Here is a 23,249-nt window from a genome sequence, read left to right as displayed (position 1 = left end):
CAGTAAGATGTGCGTTTTTTATTCATTCCAGCATCTAAACTATTTATGTTTCGTTATGAAATTTAAGTTAAAATTTCTCTGTAAACACAATTACTGCATCGTTGTCCAGATTTTCCTGCGGCCTGTGAGATGGACCTGGCGATTCTTCTTGGCTCATTTTGTTTGGGAAAATGCAGATGCAATTAAATGTACGTTTACCTTGGCTGAAGTGGTTGAATTACATAGAAAGGAAGTGCTGCGTGTGGTAGTGGGGGGGCGGAGCCTCGTGTGGTAATGTGGGGGGACGGAGCCTCGTGTGGTAATGTGGGGGGGGACGGAGCCTCGTGTGGTAATGTGGGGGGGGACGGAGCCTCGTGTGGTAATGTGGGGGGGGACGGAGCCTCGTGTGGTAATGTGGGGGGACGGAGCCTCGTGTGGTAATGTGGGGGGACGGAGCCTCGTGTGGTAATGTGGGGGGACGGAGCCTCGTGTGGTAATGTGGGGGGACGGAGCCTCGTGTGGTAATGTGGGGGGACGGAGCCTCGTGTGGTAATGTGGGGGGACGGAGCATCGTGTGGTAGTGTGTGAGGACAGAGCCTCGTGTGGTAATGTGTGAGGACAGAGCCTCGTGTGGTAATGTGTGAGGAAGGAGCCTCATGTGGTAATGTGTGAGGATGGAGCCTCATGTGGTAATGTAGGGGGCGGGATTATTTGTGTTAATGTGGTGGGGGGCAGGATTATCTGTGGTAATGTGGTGGGGGGCGAGATTATGTGTGGTGATGTGGTGGGGGGCGGGATTATGTGTGGTAATGTGGTGGGGGGCGGGATTGTGTGTGGTAATGTGGTGGGGGCGGGATTATCTGTGGTGATGTGGTGGGGGGCAGGATTATCTGTGGTGATGTGGTGGGGGGCGGGATTATGTGTGGTGATGTGGTGGGGGCGGGATTATGTGTGGTGATGTGGTGGGGGCGGGATTATGTGTGGTGATGTGGTGTGGTGATGTGATGGGGAGGGATTATGTGTGGTGATGTGTTGGGGGGGCGGGATTATGTGTGGTGATGTGGTGCAGATTGTGTGTAGTAATGTGGTGGGGGTGGTTTTGTATGTGGTAATGGGGAGGGGGGCGGGATTGTGTGTGGTGATGTGGGGGGGGCGGAGCTACTGTACAGGGGTGGGATTAGCGAGTAATCACGATGCCTCATATATATAGATTGCTAATGTGAGAAAACACGGGCATATTATTAAAGACACATTTCACTATTGATATTTTTCAGGAACCACCAATCATGTCATACTGCCAGCCTAGATAGATTTGGGATACTCTTGTTAGGGCTGATGTAGGTTGGAAGGGAAAGACAGCATTTTTTTTGTCGACACCTAACTATGGGACATACAGTGCCTTGTGAAAGTATTCGGCCCCCTGAAACTTCACAATCTTTTCCCACATATAATGCTTCAAACAAAGATACCAAATGTAAAATTTTTGGTGAAGAATCAACAACAAGTGGAACACAATTGTGAAGTTGAACAAAATTTATTGGTTATTTAAAATTTTTCGGGAAATTCAAAAACTGAAAAGTGGGGCGTGCAATATTATTCGGCCCCTTTACTTACGGTGCAGCAAACTCACTCCAGAAGTTTATTGTGGATCTCTGAATGATCCAATGTTGTCCTAAATGCCTAATGATGATAAATATAATCCACCTGTGTGTAATCAAGTCCCCGTATAAATGCACATGCTCTGTGATAGTCTCAGGGTTCTGTTTGAAGCACAGAGAGCATCATGAAGACCAAGGAACACAAAAGGCAGGTCCGTGATACTGTTGTGGAGAAGTTTAAAGCCGGATTTGGATACAAAATGATTTCCAAAACTTTAAACATCCCAAGGAGAACTGTGCAAGCGATCATATTGAAATGGAAGGAGTATCATACCACTGCAAATCTACCAAGACCCGGCCATCCCTCTAAACTTTCATCTCAAACAAGGAGAAGACTGATCATGGGCCTCTTGACTGCTTCTCTGATCACTCTCGAACTGCAGAGATCTATAGCTGAGGTGTTACAGTCTGTCCAGAGGCCAACAATCAGTACTACACTGCATCAATCTGGCATTTATGGAAGAGTGGGAAGAAGAAAGCCATTTCTCAAAGATATCCATAAAAGGTGTATTTTAAAGTTTGCAACAAGCCACCTGGGAGACACACCAAACATGTGGAAGAAGGTGCTCTGGTCAGATGAAACCAAAATCTAACTTTTTGGCAACATATGATATGTTTGGCGTAAAGGCAACACAGCTCATCACCCTGAACACACCATCCCCACTGTCAAACATGGTGGTGGCAGCATCATGGTTTGGGCCTGCTTTACTTCAGCAATCAGCAGGGACAGGGAAGATGGTTAAAATTGATGGGAAGATGGATGGAGCCAAATACAGGACCATTCTTGAAGAAAACCTGTTGGAGTTTGCAAAAGACCCGAGACTGGGACGGAGATTTGTCTTCCAACAAGACAATGATCCCAAACAAAGCAAAATCTACAATGGAATTGTTCACAAATAAATGTATCCAGGTGTTAGAATGGCCAAGTCAAAGTCCATACCTCAATCCAATCGAGAATCTGTGGAAAGAGCTGAAAACTGCTGTTCACAAACGATCTCCATGAATCCTCACTGAGCTCGAGCTGTTTGCCAAGGAAGAATGGGCAAGAATTTCAGTCTCTCGATGTACAAAACTGATAGAGACATACTCCAAGCGACTTGCAGCTGTAATCGCAGCAAAAGGTGGCGCAACAAAGTATTACATTAAAGGGGCCGAATAATATTGCACGCCCCACTTTTCAGTTTTTGAATTTCCACAAAAATTTTAAAAAAGCAATACATTTCGTTCAACTAAACAATTGTGTTCCACTTGTTGTTGATTCTTCACCAAAAATTTACATTTGGTATCTTTATGTTTGAAGCATGATATGTGGGAAAAGGTTTAAAAGTTCCAGGGGGCCGAATACTTTTCGCAAGGCACTGTACCTATGTCTTTCTTGCTGTAATTGTAACAGCGTTGTTAAGAGTGATACTTTTTAAAATTCCTACACTGGGAAGTAATATAAAATCCATGATTATGACACATGTAACTGAATACGTAATAAATCACTTGACATGCCCTTATGGATTGCATTATGTGGGTGAGACAACTTAGGAAGTGAAGGCCCGTATAGGACAACATAAATTGATTATTCGTTCTAAAAATAAAAAAAAAACAACTGATCACCCGATCCCTAAACATTTTATTGAAGCAGGACATAGCTTCTCACAATTGGTTTATAAAGTGATCGATGGGGTACCAAAATTGAGACTAGGTGGGGATAAACTTTTAAAACTTAAGAAAAAGGAGATTTATCTATTTTTTTTTATAAAAAAAACTGGGAACATTAACCCTTTATGGAATGAATCTGGATTACAATCTATTACCTTTTATTTAGTTTTCTAATTTATAAGGTTTTCATTTCTTTCTCAGCAATATTGGCATTCTTTGGATGCTTTCTGACTATCCTCTAATGGAATTATAGAAATTGTGAGTATACCAGTGCCATTAAAATGATAAAATATTGATAAAGAAAAAAATCCATGAAAAATCTTTAACATTATACTTTAAAAAAATGAAAAACAAACAGCTTATTATGAAATATTTCCTTTTTTTTCAGGCGTCACATCTTCTCACATTAGGAGTTCATGGGCCTTATTGTCTTATGTAGTGGCGATAGGGATGGCTTTAATTATTTTGGATTAAAATTTATCAATATGATATAACAAAATCATTCTTGATATAAACACATATCCTTATAATCATAGTAATGTAGAGTGGGGGAATTTTTAGCTGTTGTAACTGTAGAACAGGACCTGGGGGAGGGTGTGCCTTATAGATATTACGGCAGAACATAAGCTATGACATTGTGTAGCTGTATGACATGTGACTGCGTGAAGTCATGATCACATGGTTTACCGACACAACCAGGTAACATATATGACATGGTATGACGAGATGCCGCTCTTTTTTTTTTTTTTTAAACAAGGACTCTCTGATCGACCCTTACATAGCCATGTGACTGGGGTCGCATGGTATGGTGTAGTCATATGGTATGAAAAGACACTGCCCCTTGTTTCCTTTAAGTTAAGGACCTTTCAATCCACTCTTACATAGCCATGTTGTATTGCACCTCACTGGTACATATAGCAACACAATACTAATCCCTACATGTATTTAGGCCTGTTCTGAGTAAATCTGTATTATGTCCCATTGGGCTGTGTTAATCTCTTGTCCCTGCATTGTGATGGCGTCTACCTACAGAATCACCAATAATGGGGAGCTGGGACCTGTTGTACATCTGCAAGCAATAAGAGTTGGATCTTGATGGATTTTCCATGGGGAAGCGGTTGATCTATAACAGTAAGGCTATTCTGGATGTGTTTAAATGTGACTTATATCATGTATTCATGTGTTATGATTATGAGAGTTTGCTTTCCAAGGCATTGGGACGTTGCCATGAACATAACTTCATTTTCTTTTTTTTCTTTTTAATACAGCAATTATCTGTTTTATGAGTGCACTTGTTTTTTTAAATGGTTTTCATGCTTTATTTGCTTTGGTGAATGGTTTGTCATGACAGCAGGGAGGGGCTTGGAATAGAATTAAGAGGTGGAGCCCATCTTCACTGGTGTACGAAAAAAAAAAAAAAACAATCGAGTACTCTGCACTTCATGGCTGTAATTTTTTTTGTACTTCTGACTTGAAAAAGGCCCTTATGGCCAGAAACGTTGCTGCACCATGTGATTTTCAAGGAGGATATGTTTTATCCCGATTTTCTCTGGTGCCTTGGAATATTGCATTTTTCTATGGGATAACCTCACTAGAATCTGTATAATCTGTTCCTTTGACTTACATTCCGCTTTTCCTCCAAAAGAAGCATATACTACATCGTCTCTTAGAATTGCTTGTAATATTGATTCGTGTAGAGTTTGTATATAGTGCAGCCCCCATGTAAAAGATAGATAGATATATATATATATATATATATATATATATATATATATATATATATATATATATATATATATATATATATATATATATATATATATATATATATATATATATATATATATATCTAGATGGTGGCCCGATTCTAACGCATCGGTATTCTAGAACAGGGGTCCCCAACTCCAGTCCTCAAGGCCCACCAACAGGTCATGTTTTCAGGATTTCCTTAGTCTTGCCCAGGTGATAATTGCATCACCTGTGCAATACAAAGGAAATCCTGAAAACATGATCTGTTGGTGGGCCTTGAGGACTGGAGTTGGGGAACACTGTTCTAGAATATGTATGCGTAGTGTATAGCACAGCCCACGTTGTACATTGCGCAGCCCACGTTGTACATTGCGCAGCCCACGTTGTACATTGCGCAGCCCACGTTGTACATTGCGCAGCCCACGTTGTACATTGCGCAGCCCACGTTGTACATTGCGCAGCCCACGTTGTACATTGCGCAGCCCACGTTGTACATTGCGCAGCCCACGTAGTATATTGCGCAGCCCACGTAGTATATTGCGCAGCCCACGTAGTATATTGCCCAGTCACGTAGTATATTGCGCAGCCACGTAGTATATTGCCGAGCTACATAGTATATTGCCCAGTCACGTAGTATATTGCTCAGACACATAGTATATTGCCCAGCCCATGTAGTATATAGCAAAGTGGGCATGATATTCCTGTTAAAAAAAGAAATAAAATAAAAAATAGTTATATACTCACCTTCCGGAGCCTCCGGATCCAAAACCAGCCTTTCCCGCTTGCAACGCTCCGGTGACTCACTGCTCCATGCTGCGGTCTCGCGAGATGACGTAGCGGTCTCGCGAGACCGCAACGTCATCATCTCGCGAGATCGCAGCATGAAGCAGTCACCGGAGCGTCGCAAGCGGGAAAGGCCAGTTCTGGATCCGAGGGGCCCAAGGATGGTGAGTATAACACATTTTTTTATTTTCTTTTTTATTATTTTTAACATTCGTTTTACTATTCATGCCGCATAGGCAGCATGAATAGTAAAAAGTTGGTCACACAGGGTTAATAGCAGCGGTAACGGTCTGCATTACACCGCGGCATAACGCGGTCCGTTACCGCTGCCATTAACCCTGTGTGAGCGGTGAGAGGAGGGGAGTATGCGGGCGCCGGGCAGTGAGTGCGGGGAGTAAGGAGCGGCCATTTTCTTCCGGACTGTGCGCGTCGCTGATTGGTCGCAGCAGCCATGACAGGCAGCTGTCGAGACCAATCAGCGAACGAATAACCGCGACAGACAGAAAGACGGAAGTACCCTTAGACAATTATATAGTAGATTTTTGCATGGTGCCCCAGATCAATGTCGATTGACAGTCACTTTGTATTTCTTCTTATTTTCTTACTATTGCACCAGCAGTTGTCTCCTTCTCACCCAGCGTCTTGCTTATGGTTTTGTAGCCCATTTCAGCTTTGTGCAGGTCTATGATCTTGTCTCTGACATCCTTATAAAGCTCCCTGTTCTTGCCCATGTCATGTTGTAGAGGTTAGAGTCTGACTGATTAAATGAGTCTGTGGACAGGAGTCTTTTATAAAAGGTGACTATGTAAGACCGCTGTCTTTAATGCAGGTAACGAGTTGATTAGGCGCGTCTAACTGGTCTGTTGGAACCAGAACTCTTAATGGTTGACAGGGGATCAAATACTTATTTCTCACTGCAAAATGCAAATAAAATGTATGTAATTTATACAATGTGATTCTCTGGATTTTATTTTTGATATTCTATCTCTCAATGTTAAAATCAACCTACTCTAACAATTATAGACTGTTCATGTGTTTGTCAGTGAGCAAACTTACAAAATCAGCAAGGGATCAAATACTTATTTCCCCCACTGTTCGGAGAAAGAGAAATGCTGCCTATGAACAAAAGAACACCGTCCCCACTGTCAAGCATGGAGATGGAAACATTATGTTTTGAAGGTGTTTCTTTGCTAAGGGCACAGGACTACTTCATCACATCAATGGGAAAATGGGTAGAGCCATGTACCATAAAATCCTAAGTAACCTCCTTCCCTCCGCCAGGACATTAAAAATGGGTTGTGGCTGGGTCTTCCAGCAAGATGATGACCCAAAACAAATAGCCAAGTAAACAAAGGAGTGGCTCAAAAAGAAACACAACAAGGTCATGGAGTGGCCTAGCCAGTCTCCAGACCTTAATCTCATAGAAAACTTATGGAGGGAGTTGAAGCTTCGTGTTGCCATGCGGCAGCCTCAAATTCTTAATGATTTAGAGATGATCTGCAAAGAGTAGACCAAAATTCCTCCTGACATGTGCGCAAACCTCATCAACAAAAAAGTCTGACTGCTGTGCTTGCCAACAAGGGTTTTCCCACCAAGTATTAAGTCTTGTTTACCAGAGGGATCAAATACTTATTTCTCACTGCAAACTGCAAATAAATTTATATACATTTATACAACGTGACTTTCTGGATTTTATTTTTGATATTCTCTCTCTCTCTCAATGCTAAAATTAACCTACCCGTAAAATTATAGACTGTTTGTGTCTTTGTCAGTGGGCAAACTTACAAAAAAAAGCAAGGGATCAAATAATTATTTGCTTCACTGTAGGTAAACAATAATGTAAGGAGTTCTGTTTTAGCAAACTACAAACAGCATTAGGATGACCGCAATGTTACTTTTGTGTCACTCCTGTGGCAGTTTGGCATTAATTTTCTCCGTCAACCAGTTACTTCCACAAGAGCTCTTTTAAGTGTTGCTGTTTTAAGTCACGGTTTTCTTCTTTTATTTGCTCTTTTTGTGTTGCTAGCCTGAATTTCTCCTTTGCGTACTGATTTTATATCAACACATTAAGCATTACTAATCTGGACTGCCTCTGTCCATTGTACTGTGCCAGCCTTTCAGTCTGAAGGAAGTAACCCAAAAACATCTTGTGTTTTTCCTGTTTTTTTGGATGTAATATTTTTCTGTCTTCACGTAGTCATTTAAGTATAGTCTTAAACTGCATTGCAATGGTGAGCTGATTATTTTTTATCGACATGGATACTAAACCGCATTTTTATCTGCCCTCCCTGAAGACTTATGCTCTCCACTCTCTGATCTGCTGTATACATCGTTTTTAACCTCTAAAATTGAAACAGAGTGAGAGCAAAGCAAATAGAAAGAAAAAAAAACAGGGCCAAGAGTGCTTCAAAATAGCATGAAAGCTGGCTATGTTAATTAATTGCATGCTATCATAATGTTAAAAAAAAAAAAAAAGTAATGATTTTCTAAAAAGTGGTTTAATTTTGTATTTAGTGATAGCAAATTAATAAAAGAGAAGTTAAATTATGTCCTGCTTAGCATAATGCAGTGTTATACCTTTTTTTTTTTTATTGAAAACACCAAAGGCAGCAACGCTGGTTACCAAATGACTAGCAAGTGGCTAGCCTCAGGCTTTTAGTCGTTGGACTACAGTGTTGCCACGTAATATTAATACATGTCAGAAATCTAGAAAAAAAAGACCTGCTTTTTTTTTTTTTTAATTCGATTATTGATTCCAGAATAAACAAATAATGCATACATTAGCATTTATCATTAATTATACCACCGAATACAAATAATTACAGAATATCATCATATCCAGAACTTACAGGGGTAATAAACGGTGCATGCTAAATCATTAGCACCTATAAGATATCTACTATACAACTTTAACCGTGAACAGTAAGTCGCCAAAAGGAAAAACAGATTTGAATCCTACTCCACAAGCGATGTCCCAAAACCACAAGCCCATTCTCCCGTGCATGTATCTAATCAGCGCAGACTACAGAGTATGATGAGAGGAGTTCCATCTACCCCAGATTTTCTCGAATTTACCTGGGCACCCTCTATTTTGGTACAGTGTTCTCTCATATGGGATGACCGAGTTCACCAAGTCAATCCAAACTCTGAGAGACGGGGAGGAACCACCCATCCACCTTAACGCCAGCACCTTCCGTGCTAAGAAGAGCGTCTCTCGAAGAAAGATCCCAGTATAGTGATCCCAGGCCTCTGCATCCCACACTCCGAAAAAGCAGGTCATTGGCTCAAGTGGCACAGGGACTGACAATAAAGATGTTAATAGTGTCGTGACCTCTTTCCAATAGTGAGAAATTACCGGGCACCTCCAAATCATATGGATAAAATCTGCATCTCGTGCATGACATCGCAAGCAGTCTGACGAATGGAGGCGACCCATTTTAAAGAGTCGCGTTGGGGTCAAATAGGTCTGATATACAATATACAGCTGGGTCATCCTGTTATTAACTGAAGGAGAAACTTTAGTTGGAGACTAGAATATCTTCCAATTCCTCTCCCAATGTATCGGGAAGAAGTCCCTCCCACTTCTTTTTAAGGGAGTTAATAGTAAACCCATCTCCCACAGATAACAAATATGTATATAAGGAGGAAACGAGTCCCTGAGGACCTTGTGAGTTGAGATTGCCTATCAGAGGTAGAGACGAGATCGTTCGACCCGCACCTATATTTCGCATATATGATTGAAAAGCTGACTTTAGCTGTAAATAGCAGAAGAATTGAGATCTTGGGATATTGTAGGTATCCCGTAATTGTTCGAAGGATACAAAAACCCCTTGGTCATGTACACTGCCCACCGAAAGAACACCACACGAGATCCAGAACTCAGTAGATGGGTGATTCAGTAATTCTGGGAGATAACTATTATGCCATAGTGGCATTTCAGCTATTACATCTGCAAATTTAATAATTTTTTTGAATTGTCTCCATATCAATCTCGCCAGTCGAAGTAAAGGCAGCAAACGGGGAGCATTGACTTTCTCTGTTTCCAAAAATCCCAATGGACAATCAATCCGGGCAGAGTGGAGTAAATGACTCTCTGAATTAGGTAAAGAGTTATTAGGCATCCATTTGCTCAATGCCTTAGCTTGCCCGGCAAGATAGTACAGATAGAAGTCTGGCAAAGCCGCCCGACACCCCCTTTTTGGTCTCTGCAGAGTAGATATATAGGATGTGGTAAGGGAATTTAAATTTGCTTAGAAAGACTTGGGTATTGGCATGGCACTGTGTTGGAGACAATAATTAAGTTTGGGGAGCAATATCATTTTAATTAAATTGATGCGGCCTGCAACAGAGAGGGGAAGCTTGCTCCAGGTTATAAATTTAGATTTGACCAGGTCTAATAATGGGTGAATGTTAAGTTGTAGGTCTAGCCGACTATATTGGGACATATGAATACCCAAATATTTGAAACTGGAGACTACAGGTAGTGACGAGAGATTTTCGAGACAGGGTATCGGAACATGAGACAGAGGCATCAGGGCAGACTTGTCCCAATTTATATAGAGACCGGAGAATTTACTAAATTTGTCGATGGTCGTTACTTGCGGTAGTGTTTTTTCTATTTTATCCATAAATATAATCATGTCATCGGCATAAAGACCAATGGTATCTATACGATCCGCAATATTAATTCCTTTAATATCTGTAGAGGACCGTATGCGTATTGCTAAAGCTTCTATCGCGAGGGCAAAGAGCGCCGGGGATAAAGGACATCCCTGACGGGTTCCCCTGTGCAAGGTAAAAGAATCAGAGATAGAGTTATTCACAATTACCCATGCCCTAGGATTCCTATATAGTGTATCTATCCCTCTAATAAATTTGTCCCCAAAACCGTATTTCCGTAGGCATGCGGAGAGGAAAGGCCACTCAAGAGAGTCGAACGCTTTGGCTGTATCTAGTGACGCCAGTGCCCAGTTATTATCCAGTTCTAAAGAGCTACATTGAATCACTGATTGGACCCGTCTAATATTGATGGAGGTACTTTTCCCAGGCATAAAGCCAGTTTGATCTGGGTGTTTAAGGTCTAGTATGATCATATTTAGTCTGGTGGCCAAGATTTTAGTGAAGATCATATAATCTACATTCACCAATGATATGGGGCGATATGACCCACACTCCAGGGGGTCCTTTCCCTCCTTCTTAAGTACAATAATATTTGCATCGTAAAATGTTTCAGGCATAAACTCTCCCTCCCATATACTCCGGAGTACCTTTAATAAAAGTGGTGCCAGGTGGCTCCGATATTTTTTATAGAACTCAGCGGGAAACCCGTCAGGTCCAGGGGCCTTCCCGGCAGCCATGTCCACCATAGCATGCTCCACCTCCTCCAGAGTAAACTCGGCCTCCATAAAAGCCTGCTGGGTTGGACTCAGTGAGGGGAACGCTATGTCCGATAAATAGTCCATACACTCAGGGACACCAAAACCACTACCAGATTCGTACAATGACTTATAATAATTACAAAAACATCGAAGAATCTCTTCAGTAGAGGATACCAACGAACCATCAAGTGCACGAATCTGTAGTACTGTATTGGAGGTATTATGCTGGCGTACTATAAAGGCTAGGAGTGTACTGGCCTGGTTCCCCAATTCAAAATAGGATTGACGGGTAAAAAATAATTTGCGTTTCGATTTAGTGTCTATATGTTGGGTGTATAATCTTTGGGAGGTAAGCCATTCCACCCTGTTACCACTGGTCTGATTAGCCACATAGGCGGCCTCCGAGTCCCTCAGTCGCCGCTCCATCTCATCATCCTCCCCTGCCGTCACCCTTTTTATGTAGGAAATTGTGGAGGACAAACATCCCCTTAAATATGCCTTTAGAGTATTCCAAAACAGATTAAGATTCGAGGGGTTTGGGTGGGTAGAGACAAAACAGTTCAACTGATCAACCGTTCTATCACTAGAATCTATCAATTTCAACCAGAAGGGATTCAATTTCCAAGGTATATGGTTGTTTGGCTGACCATATTTAAATTTGAGAATGACTGGACTGTGATCTGATATCCCCCTATTACCATGTTCGATACTATCCACCCATAATGCCAGGTCACTAGATCCAAATATGTAATCTATGCGAGATAGAGACTGTCTAGTTGATGAATGACAGGTATATTCTTTTGTCTCAGGGTGGCGTGTCCTCCATAGATCTAACCATCCGCTACTGCTCATAAATAGCGCCAATTGAGAGGGGGATTGAGGAGGAGGTCCCCCAGGTGTCCCGCCGTCTAGTCTCAGTCTGTCTTTAAAATTATCCATGACTAAGTTAAAATCTCCCATACAAATAACACTAGCATTAGGATAATTTATGGAGAAACCCATTGCCATGCGGAGAACCGATATATTAGCCGGGGGTGGGTTATAAACATAGTATCACATATTCTCGCGTATTAATAAAGGCATGTACAAAAACAAAGCAACCTTCGGGATCACGTCGTGCTTCCCTAGCCTCCCACCTAACATTCCTATGTATCAACAGAGAGACCCCTCTGGAGTAACTAGTATGGAATGAGTGAAGGGACCACTGCACCCACGGCTTTTGTGTACATTTAACTGTGTCTCTGGTCAAATGTGTCTCCACGAGTGCTACAATATGGGGATGATACCTTTTAATCTGAGAAAATACCTTGATTTTCTTACGGGGGGTCTTAATACCCCGTATATTCCATGATAGAGATAGAGATAGAGATATATATATATATATATATATATATATATATATATATATATATATATATATATATATATATATATATATATAATCTCAGACCCCATATCTACGCTTAAAAAAAAAGGGGAATAACATACATCGCAACCTGAGCAGGGATCAGGAACATCACGCAGAGCATAAAATTATAATTGGGGACTAGCAAACATATCAAACAGTCAAAACTGGTGTAAAAACCCAAACAAAACAAAATTTGAACAGTGGAGGAGTATAATCTTACACTCCTACAGTCAGATAGAAAAGGGGATACCCTCACTGGAACCAGCGTCCGGTATTGTTGATAAACTCAGCACCAATACGGAGAGCTCCAATTTGTGTTGCCATTGGGTGAGGAGAACAACTTAGGAGTCCGGCACATTAGACCCCCTGTATGACCGCAACCATTCGGTTGCCTCCGCTGGATCAGTAAAGAACAAGGAGGAGCCTTCATGGACAATGCAGAGTCGAGCTGGGTAAAGCATGGAGTAGATGATGTTCTTATCCCTGAGCTGTTTTTTAACTTCCACAAATCGGACTCGCTGCTTTTGAAGTTCCATGGAGAAATCCGGGAAGATTGAAATAGTAGCGTTATTGAATTTAATAGGGCTCTTCTGCCTTGCCAAGCGGAGAATCACATCTCTGTCTCTGCAATTGAGGAGACGCGTCAAGAAGGGCCAAGGTGGAGTTCCAGGAGGTAGAGGTCTCGTTGGGACCCGATGGGCCCTCTCCACCGAAAATGTTGAGGAGAATCCATCTACCAGGGAGGTTTTAAGCCAATCCTCTAGAAATTGCTCAGGTTGCTGACCCTCCGAGCGTTCTGGTAGGCCAATAATTCGAATGTTATTACGGCGCAGTCTGTTTTCCAGGTCATCTGCCTTTTGCTTCCAGGCATTGACAGAGCCGGCGGCCTTTGAAAGCTTAGCCTCCATTGGGGTAATGGTGTCCTCTATCTGAGACACTCTTGTTTCAACCTCTGAGATACGCCCTCTCATAGCCTGCATATCATGTCGCAGACGGCCCACTTCAGTATGTACATCTTCTATTTTCTCAGTGAGAGCGGACCTGGTGAGGGATACAGCTTGCATCAATTGCTCAGATGCTTGCTTAAGAGTTAGTTCGCCTTGTTCCCCCTCCTCATTACTGTCAGAAGGGCGACTTTTGCGTTGATTCTGCGAGGGGTTATTTCTGAGGGTACGTACATTATCAGGGGCATCTTCTCTGGCATATTTCTTTAACTTGTCAGCAGCCCCCCTCCTTTAGAATGTTGCATGGCGGTTAATAGAAGGTCCCCACAAAAGGATCAAGCTTGTGGTTATGATAGTCTATTCTCCAATATCAGAGCAGGGTCAGACACCAGGATATACCTCAGGGAGGCAGTTAGGCAGGGAATTGCCAAGTACGTGTAGGAGCAGCAGCTAAGAATTTATCCAGGCACCGAGTCCCAGAGCAGCCCACAGCCCCCACAGGCAAAACAGCAGGGAGGGGGGGATAATCCCTCCAGAGTTATGGCGCCGACAGGAGTATATCTGATAAGGGGGGTGCAGGGCCCAATCTTCCAGGGCACACACCGCACCACCCCTCTATGATTGCAGGTTTTTGGCTCGCTTCCTGAGCTGCACCGCGGCTGTACTATATAGCGCCGCCCTCCTTGCTGCTGGAGTGCGCGCTGTAATATTGGCTGCAGCCTGTCCAGGGACCGCCCGCCGCCCCAGACCCGGCACCTGTTTCCTCCTCAGCGTTCCACAGCGTCCCCGCTGTATGTAAATGTCCGCTCCATCTCAGGGGAATGCACCCGGCTTCGGCCGCCGCCGGAAAAGACCTGCTTTTTGTAATGAATCCACAACTACTTCTCTGTTTACATTGTTTGTAATAATAATGAACTCATGAGTTTCAATTGTGCAACTTGTGTTTTCCAAGACATTTATAGAATTGGAAAGAACAGCATGTAATGCATTCAGTGTAAGAGTTTGTCATTTCTCCACTCATCATGTGACCTTCCATATACTATATAGATACATTTGTTCACATGATTAGGGCTTTCTCTTCCGCTTCTCTCAATGATCTCAATTAAGAGTAGCAGAAAGAAATGCATCATTATAGTTAACTTTCCTCTAAAACAGTGTTCCCCAACTCCGGTCCTCAAGAGCCACCAACAGGCCATGTTTTCAGGATTTCCTTAGTATTTCACAGGTGATGGAATTATTGTCTGTGAAGGTGATGCAATTATCATCTGGGCAATACTAAGGAAATCTTGAAAACATGACCTGTTGGTGGCTCTTGAGGACCAGAGTTGGGGAACACTGCTCTAAAAGGTGTGTATGAGTCTGTGGTGCATTCCATGCTCAAGTTATTGCAATGCGTGTCCCAGGTTATTGCAGTATGCTGAGGAAAGATATGCAGGAGACTGTTAAAGGGAACCGGTCACCAGGTTTTTTTTCAATATCAAGTACGGCCACCACCATTAGGGCCTTTTCTACCACATACTAGAATGCTGTAAAGAAAAATCGCCAATCCAGTCTGCAGATCCCTAAAACAGAGCATTTATTATACTTACAGATGGAGCAGTTCTGACCTTGATCCAGCGTGTCTTCTCACGATCGCAGTCCTCCTCTGCCTCGTGTGGATAACACATCCTACGTCATCCACACAGTGTCCTCCATTGTGCTCCTGCTCAGGCACACTTCAATCTGCCCTGCTGAGAGCAGAGCAAGTACTGTAGTGCTCATATACCGGTTTTACTTCCAGGTCATTGGCACTCTTTGTCCTTTTCGGCACTTGCACACTACAGTACTTTGCTTCGATGATGTAGGACACGTCATCCACACAAAGCAGAGAAGGAGGACCGCAATTGTAAGAAGAGAGGAGGCACTGAACCACCCTGTCTAAGCTTATAAAAGCTATTTTTGGGCATCTGCAGACTGGATTTGGGACTTTTTACAGCATTCCAATATGCTGTAAACAAATGTAAAAACAGCCCTAATGGTGGTGGACACAATTTGAATGGGAAAACCGTGGTGACAAGTTCCCTTTAAATCCTATAATTCTATGCTCCAAATGAGGTGCACCAGGCGAGGTGTGCTGTAAATCCAGGAAATGCTGTCTGCTCAGTCGCTTATTCTGAAGACCGATAATCCAAGTCTATCTGAGAGGAACTGTTAGGAAAACACATGCTGCTAACTTCAAGTATATCTGGTTGCTCTTCACAACTGTTGCTTTATTTAACTGGACTGGGACCATCTCAGCCTTATCTAAAAAATTAGGGACCGATATTGTTTAGTTAGCATCAGGACAAGGCTAGAGATTGGGCATTTAGATTTTGTTTTCTGTGATATGCAACCTGTGCAATGAAACTGAGAAAAAGGCAAATTTTAACGGATTACTGTCTCGAGTCCTGATTTTGTGCCACAATCAGACTACGCCCTACCTTTTACACCAGGAAAAATGGATTCCATGAGACTTTTTCCCACAGGCTCATTAACTGTATATATTTTGAATGTAGCATAGTAATGTAACAGTAATACAAGTAGGTGAACACTTACATCAAGGTTTTGCAAGCAGTACCAACAGAATGTGTGTTTGCAGTTTTTGCACATCATTTGTGCACAGCCTTCATTCCTCTCAATATAAATATGACAAACAGGGCATTGCTTGATACAAGCATCTTCATCTTCACTAACAAGGACTCTGGGGGAAAAAAAAATACAGTAGGCAAATTAATGATTTCTCAAAGGCATCTCACAACACTGAAAAATTTTAATCACAGAGTTAAAGGGAACCTGTCACGCCCCTGAGGCGTTTGTAACTAAAAGAGCCACCTTGTGCAGCACTAATGATGCATTCTGACAAGGTGGCTCTTTTAGTTATGCTCCCTGCACAGGCTGAAATAAACGCTTATAAAATGTGCCCCCTCATACCGTGAAATCGTCCTGGGGGCAGGTCTTTTCCCCCTAATCAGACGCAGCACAGTCACTCCGGGCCTGTGCGCGCCGCCTCCTCTCGCTTCATTAGCATCCCTGGCGCCTGCGCTGTAAGTTCAAAGGGCAGCGCAACTGCGCATGCCCGGAAAAAAACAAACAAAAAAAACAAAAAAACAAAAAGAAAAATAACCCAAAAACTTACAGCTCAGGCACCGGGAACGCTAATGAAGCAAGAGGCAGCGGCGCCCGGCGCGCACAGGCCCGGAGTGACGGCTGTGCTGCGTCTGATTAGGGGGGAAAAACCCACCCCCGGGACGATTTCACGGTATGAGGGGGCACATTTTATAAGCGTTAATTTCAGCGTGTGCAGGGAGCATAACTAAAAGAGCCACCTTGTCAGAATGCAGCATTAGTGCTGCACAAGATGGCTCTTTTAGTTACAAACAAAAGAGGGGGTGACAGGTTCCCTTTAATGGTCTGCTACAAACAACATCAAAGGTTGACCCCCTTTTGTACTGAATTCACACCAGTTCTTTGGTCAGGGTATAGTAGCGCTTTTTTAGGTTGTTTTTATTTACGCAGTGTTTTTTGTTCCCCCTCCCACCCCTCCTCCAAACAAAGCATGCTGTTTACATTTAAAGGGAACCTGTCACCCCCCCTCAGGCGTTTGTAACTAAAAGAGCCACCTTTGTGGCTCTTAGTTATGCTCCTTGCACACGCTGAAATAAACGCTTATAAAATGTGCCCTCTCATACCGTGAAATCGCCAGGGAGGCGGGCCTTTCCCTCTAATTAGACACAGCACAGCCGTCATTCATGTCCCCTTGGCGCCGGGCGCCGCCGCCTCGGCATTGTTTCAATCTGTCCCGGAGCCTGCGCTGTGTTGTTATCCCTTGGGCATGCGAAGTGAGCACTGCCCGTCTGACTTCATTTGATGTCAGGTTTACTGCGCCTGTGCGGCCACGCTGCCCGAGATCCCGCCCCACAGTGTCTTCTGATTTATTCACACTGCGGGGCTGGGATTTATGGGCATGCGCAGTGCATATCTTCGCCTCTCACTCATCTCCCTCTGCCTTCTTCAGACTATGCGGGGTCAGCTGGTCATTAATCACATGCCACGGCAGGTTCTCTTTAAGGTCACTTTTACCTATAGACTTTCATTTTAAAAGGAACCAGTCATCTGATTATTGCTGCCCTTATGAATCAGACACCAGGTCAGTTGCAGACATGTAAAATATATGGACAAAAATATTGGAATATCTACTGTGGAGACAGAGCATTGCATCTTAATTAACCAGATGTCTATTTTTAGCAAGCCAGAAGAATAGACTTATCTATATGTTGACTTTAGAATTTGTGTTTCTGGTTGGTCAAGAAAACACTTGCTTGTGCAAGTCTAATATTGTTTTGTAAGTTGACATTTGATGTAACATACTGTGCCCTTATCCTGGATGACTAGTGATGTTTGTGGATATGCAAATGTCCTCTGTGTATGCCCCCTAATGAAACTAGGAGTGAAATGCGTGTAGGGGCTGGTGGACCAATGCACATTCATTATCCCTATTGTGGACATCTCACTTAGGTGTAAGTATTACTTACGGTACCTTTATTTTCTTTCTAAACTGTTAATGGTCATAGCACCAAGCTCTCTGACTAGGGGTAATTATTGTAGGTTCTTAACCTTCTAGCGTCTTTTTTAGAATTGTACATTTTCTATATTGCTTTTGTGTACTGGTACCACTTGTAGGAACATTCTGTTTTTGTCGCATGTATATTTTTCAAAATTTTTAATTATATATTAATAAAATGTTATATTTTATGAAACTTATTTTGCACTTGTCTCTTATGTTGGTTTATAGATTTATCCTAGAGTTGTCTCTAAAACGTGTTTTCATTGCTGCTCATGTTTTGTTGATATCTATGTGTTAGCTGCCTGTTTTGTGATTCAATAAAGTATTGCCACACGGTTTTACTCTCACCCTGTGTTGTCTCAGTAGCGTTACACCCACGTTAAAAGAACAGAGGGCATTCGGTGGGACAATCTCTGGTCAATGCAGATTCAGCTAGTAGACTGGGGCGTCTACGCACCTACGCTCATAAACTAAAAATTTTGAAACAGACAAACTTTGTGTTTTGGGTTTATTGTTGTTTGTTTTTTTACAAAGTGTGAGGCTTCAGTTTTTATAGTGGTAATTTGCTCTAACTCTAGAATGTTATGAAGAGTCATTCTTTGCCTTGAAGATTAACGCAAATCACTAAAACAATACATTTTTTCTGAAGTTCAACCCTGCGACAAAATGACCTGCTTACATAACTTCAGTAACTTTCTCTTTAGCTCAGAAAAAAGTGTTAACAAAGGTAAAAGGAGCTGATAATCTGTTATACTGATTGAATTTTTTTTTTAAAAAATGGTGCTGGTATTTAAAATCATTCTCTTTTTCAGTTAACAATAGTTACCTCTAAAGGAAATGTGAAAGCTGGACCGCGAAACGCGCATCAAGGGGCCGCTGGGTCCTCATGGGAACCATCTGTTCACATATGGGTAAGCATGTGGGTGTGACTGTTTGATTAGGAGCACTAATGGAGTATTTGTCTCTTGTATTGTTGTACCTTGGTCTACAATTGATTATCATTCCCATGTAATTTGCCCCGGATATATTAGTTCCTCTTCGAGTACCCAGTGTACTTGTAGGTCTCCTCCTTATCTTCCTTCTGTATATGCTACAATAGCAGTTTACTGAATTAATGTGCTGGTTATTTTTGTATGAATAAAAGATTTATTTTTACTACTATGCTTTGTGGGACTGGTTTACTCCTTTCTCTCGTCTTTCATGCTTTTTGGAGTTGTCCTGTTAACCCAATATATTTGGGCAGTGATAGTTGGGGGGGGTGACACTTCTGTACTCTTGGCCCTATCGGTATGGTATGCTTATTGATTATTGTTTGGACTCTTAGGCTACGTTCACAATTTGCGGGTTTTGCCGCGAATCCGCAGCGGATTTGACACTGCGGATCCGCAGCAGTTTTCCATGCAGGGTACAGTACAATGTTACCCTATGGAAAACAAAACCCGCTGTGCCCACGCTGCGGATTTCCGCGGAAAAAGCCGCGCGGCTTTTCTGCTGAAAAAAAGAAGGAGCATGTCACTTCTTGGTGCAGAATCGCAGCGATTCTGCACCCATAGAAATGCATTGATCCACTCACTTTCCGCATGGGGCTGTGCCCACGTTGCGGGAAGTTAAGCGGATAATGTGCAGATGGTACCCGGGGTGGAGGAGAGGAGACTCTCCTCCAGGCCCTGTGAACCATATTTTGGTGTAACAAAAAGAATTTAAAATAAAAAATGATGCTATACTCACCTCTCAGCGCTGCCCGCGGCGTCCGGTCTCAGTTGCTGTGCTAGCAGGACCTGTGGTGAGTCGCGGTCACATGACCGTGATGACGCCGCGGTCACATGACCGTGACGTCACGAAGGTCCTTGTCAGCACAGCCGCCTGCAGCACCGAGGAGATCCGGACATCGGAGGGTGAGTATAACCAATTTTACATTACTATTGATGCTGCATATTGCTGCATATGCAGCATCAATAGTATAGGCGGAAACCCGCAGCGGAAACCGCGGAAGAAACCGCGATAAATCTGCAGGGATAACCGCAGCAGTTTTGCCCTGCAGATTTATCAATTCCGCTGCGGGATAAACCCGCAGAGCAGGCCGCAAAGTGTGAACGTGGCCCAAAGGAAATGTGCAGGCATTGTTGAATTGCTTCAAAAGGGCTTTACAGTTAAGGACATTGACATTTTTGATGATCCAGTAACTGATTGAGGGACAATCTTATAAGCAGCAAACTAGACATTTGTCAAAGTTATAAAACTTTTAAAGCGCTTATAAAATTAACTCCAGTATACCATAGAAACATCTGAATTAAACAAAAATAATGAAGCAGCAAACTCAAAGCCAAAAATTTGTGTCACTCAAAACTTTTAGCCACCTCTGTGCACATTACATCTTCCTATTCAAAATTCATAGGCATTCATTTATAGTTGGTTCCCCTATGCAGCTATACCAACTTCCACTTTTATGGGAAGGCTTTGCACAAGATTTGGGAATATGTGTGAATTTTTGCCCATTTAGTGAGAAGAGCATTTGCAGTTCCAGAGCAAGGGGGATGCACGGGAGAAATCTTGTATGCGATTGTGGGAAGAGGAGATAAAAGTGGAGTAGAAAAGGAGATATTGTTAGGATCGGAGGTTGCGTGCTGGCAGGTACCGGGAGACGACATCACAGATGTATGCTGGAGACAGGTTGTGGATGGCTTTGTGTGGCATGGTTAGGGTTTTGAGCTGGAGTCTCTGGGTAATGGGGAGCCAGTGCAGGGATTGACAGAGGGGAGAGGCCGGAGAAAAGCGAGCAAATAAGTGGATTACTCAGGCAGCAGAGGTTAGAATAGATTGATGAAGTGAGTGTTAGATTGACGCCACAGAGAAGGAGGTTACAGTAGTCAAGGCGGGAGAGGAGGAGGGCATGAACTAGAGTTTTTGCAAACATTCTTGGTTGAGGAATGTATGGATCCGGGAAATATTTTTCAGTTGAAGTCAACAGAAAGTGGAAAGGGCTTGGATATGTGGTTTGAAGGAGAGATCAGTCAAGGATTACCCAGAGGCAGCGAGCTTGTGGGACTGGGGAGAGTAAGCAGCCATTTACTTTAATGGATAGGTCTGTTGAGGGAGTTGAGCGAGAAGGGGGAAAGATGATGAATTCTGGTTTGTCCTTGTTAAGTTTTAGGAATCTTGTGCAGAAGAAGGATGAAATAGACAGACATTGTGGGATTTTGGTTAGTAGGGAGGCGATATCTAGTCCAGAGAGGTAGATCTGTGTGTCATCAGCATACAGGTGATGCTGTAGGCTGTGAGATTCTATGAGCTTTCCCAGGCCAAAAGCGGTCCCAGGCCAAAAAGGTGTAAATGGAGAAGAGCAGGGGCCCTAGGACTGAACCTTGCGGGACCCCAAAAGAAAGGGTGCGAGGTGAGGAGGTGGTGTGCGAGTGGGAGACGCTGAATGTCCGGTCTGTTAGGTATGACGAGATCCAAGATAGGGCCAAGTCTGTGATGCCAAGAGATGAGAGAGTCTGTAGTAATAGGGAGTGGTCCACTGTGTCAAAGGCAGAGGACAGGTCTAGGGGGGAGGAGGACAGAGTAGTGTCTGTTGGCTTTGGCAGTTAGTAGGTCATTGGTGACTTTAGTTAGGGCAGTTTCAGTGGAGCCATGCTGTCGGAAGCCAGATTGTAAGCGGTCGAAGAGGGAGCAGGAAGAGAGGTGGGAGTACAGTTTGAAATGCACATGTTCCAGTAGTTTTAGGCATAGGGGAAAAGTGATATGGGGCGACAGCTAGATACAGAGGTCAAGAGAGGTCTTTTTGAGATTGGGTGCGATTGAGGCATGTTGGAAGCATGACGGGAAAACACCAGTTATTGATAGCTTGAAGAGATGGGTTAAAGTTGGGATGAAGACTGTGGTGAGGTTTGGGATGAACTGGGATGGGATTGGGTCAAGTGCACAGGTTGTGAGAAGAATGAGGCAAAGTCTTCAGCTGAGATGAGTGAAGAAAGAGGAGGTGCCTGAGGCCAGAGAAGAGAATTAAAAAAAGTGTTGAATAGCTGTTTAGGATTGTGAGACAGGGAGATGAGATGAGAAGTAGGTTTGTTTTGCTGTGGCAAGTGTGGCCTTGAAAGTAGTGAGGGACTGCTTGAATGCGATGAAGTGCTCGTTGGAGTGTGATCTTTTGCATCTCCACTCAGCAAGTCTGGTAACAGGTCTCAGTTCTTTGGTCAGGCTGGTGTGCCAGGGTTGCCTGTTGATTTTGCGAGCTTTGGTATGTGTGGGAGAGGCGACCGATTCGACAGCTGCAGCTATTGTGGTGTTATATAAAGCGGCAGTGGCATCCGCATTGTGTAAGGAAATTATGTCTGTAAGAGGTAGAAGGGATTCAGAGAGTAAATGTGGATCGAGGTGTTTAAGATTTCTGCGAGGGTGTGCAAGTTTGCTGGGTGGGGATTGTGGACCTTAAGAGGAGAGGGAAGAGAATGTAAGTAGGTTGTTGTCAGAAAGAGGTAGAGGTGAGTTAGAGAGGTTAGATAGGGAGCAAAAGAGGGTATAGATGGGGTCCAGTGTGTGGCCATCTTTGCGAGTGGCTGCAGAAGACCATTGAGCCAGGCCGAAGGAGGAACTGAGAGAAAGAAGTTTAGTGACAGCTGAGATGGAAGTCAATGGGAATGTTGAAGTCACCCATGATGATAGTGGGGATGTCAGCGGAGAGGATAATGAAGTAGCCAGGTGGTGAAGTGGTCGAAAAAGGTGGTGGCTGGACCTGGGATAGGTAAACGACAGCCAGTTAAAGGTTGGTGGGGGAGTAGATGCGCACAGAGTGCACCTCAAAGGAAGGGAGGGTAACAGAGGGTGGCGGTGGGATTGGGGTGAAAGAACAGTTATCCAACAGGAGAAAACCAACTCCTCCGCAAAGCTTGCTGCTTGGGGGAGAACGTGGAATCCACCATACGAAAGTGCAGCTGGAGAGGCTGTCAGAGAGGGGAGCCAGGTTTTGGCGATAGCGAGGAAGGAAAGTTTGTTCGTAGTGATGAGCGAGGATACTCGTTGCTCGGGTGACCTCAGAGTATTTGTTAGTGTTCGGAGATTTAGTTTTCATCACCTCAGCTGAATGATTTACAGCTACTAGCCAGCTTAAGTACATGCGGG

The 23,249-nt window shown here is 43.3% G+C and overlaps 1 protein-coding gene across 2 annotated transcripts in view; it reads right to left on the bottom strand.

The window, feature by feature from the left end:
* The window catches only part of RNF144B (ring finger protein 144B), a 153,783-nt gene that overhangs the window by 22,481 nt on the left and 108,053 nt on the right, over positions 1-23,249 (bottom strand). For both annotated transcript variants that reach the window (XM_077269952.1, XM_077269953.1), the window contains exon 6: positions 16,124-16,268. In XM_077269952.1, the coding sequence (XP_077126067.1) occupies positions 16,124-16,268 (145 nt within the window). The remainder of the gene's footprint in view (positions 1-16,123; positions 16,269-23,249) is intronic.

Source organism: Ranitomeya variabilis, chromosome 6, assembly GCF_051348905.1.
Source record: "Ranitomeya variabilis isolate aRanVar5 chromosome 6, aRanVar5.hap1, whole genome shotgun sequence".
NCBI classification, from domain to species: domain Eukaryota; kingdom Metazoa; phylum Chordata; class Amphibia; order Anura; family Dendrobatidae; genus Ranitomeya; species Ranitomeya variabilis.
This window is presented reverse-complemented; position numbering and strand designations above follow the sequence as displayed.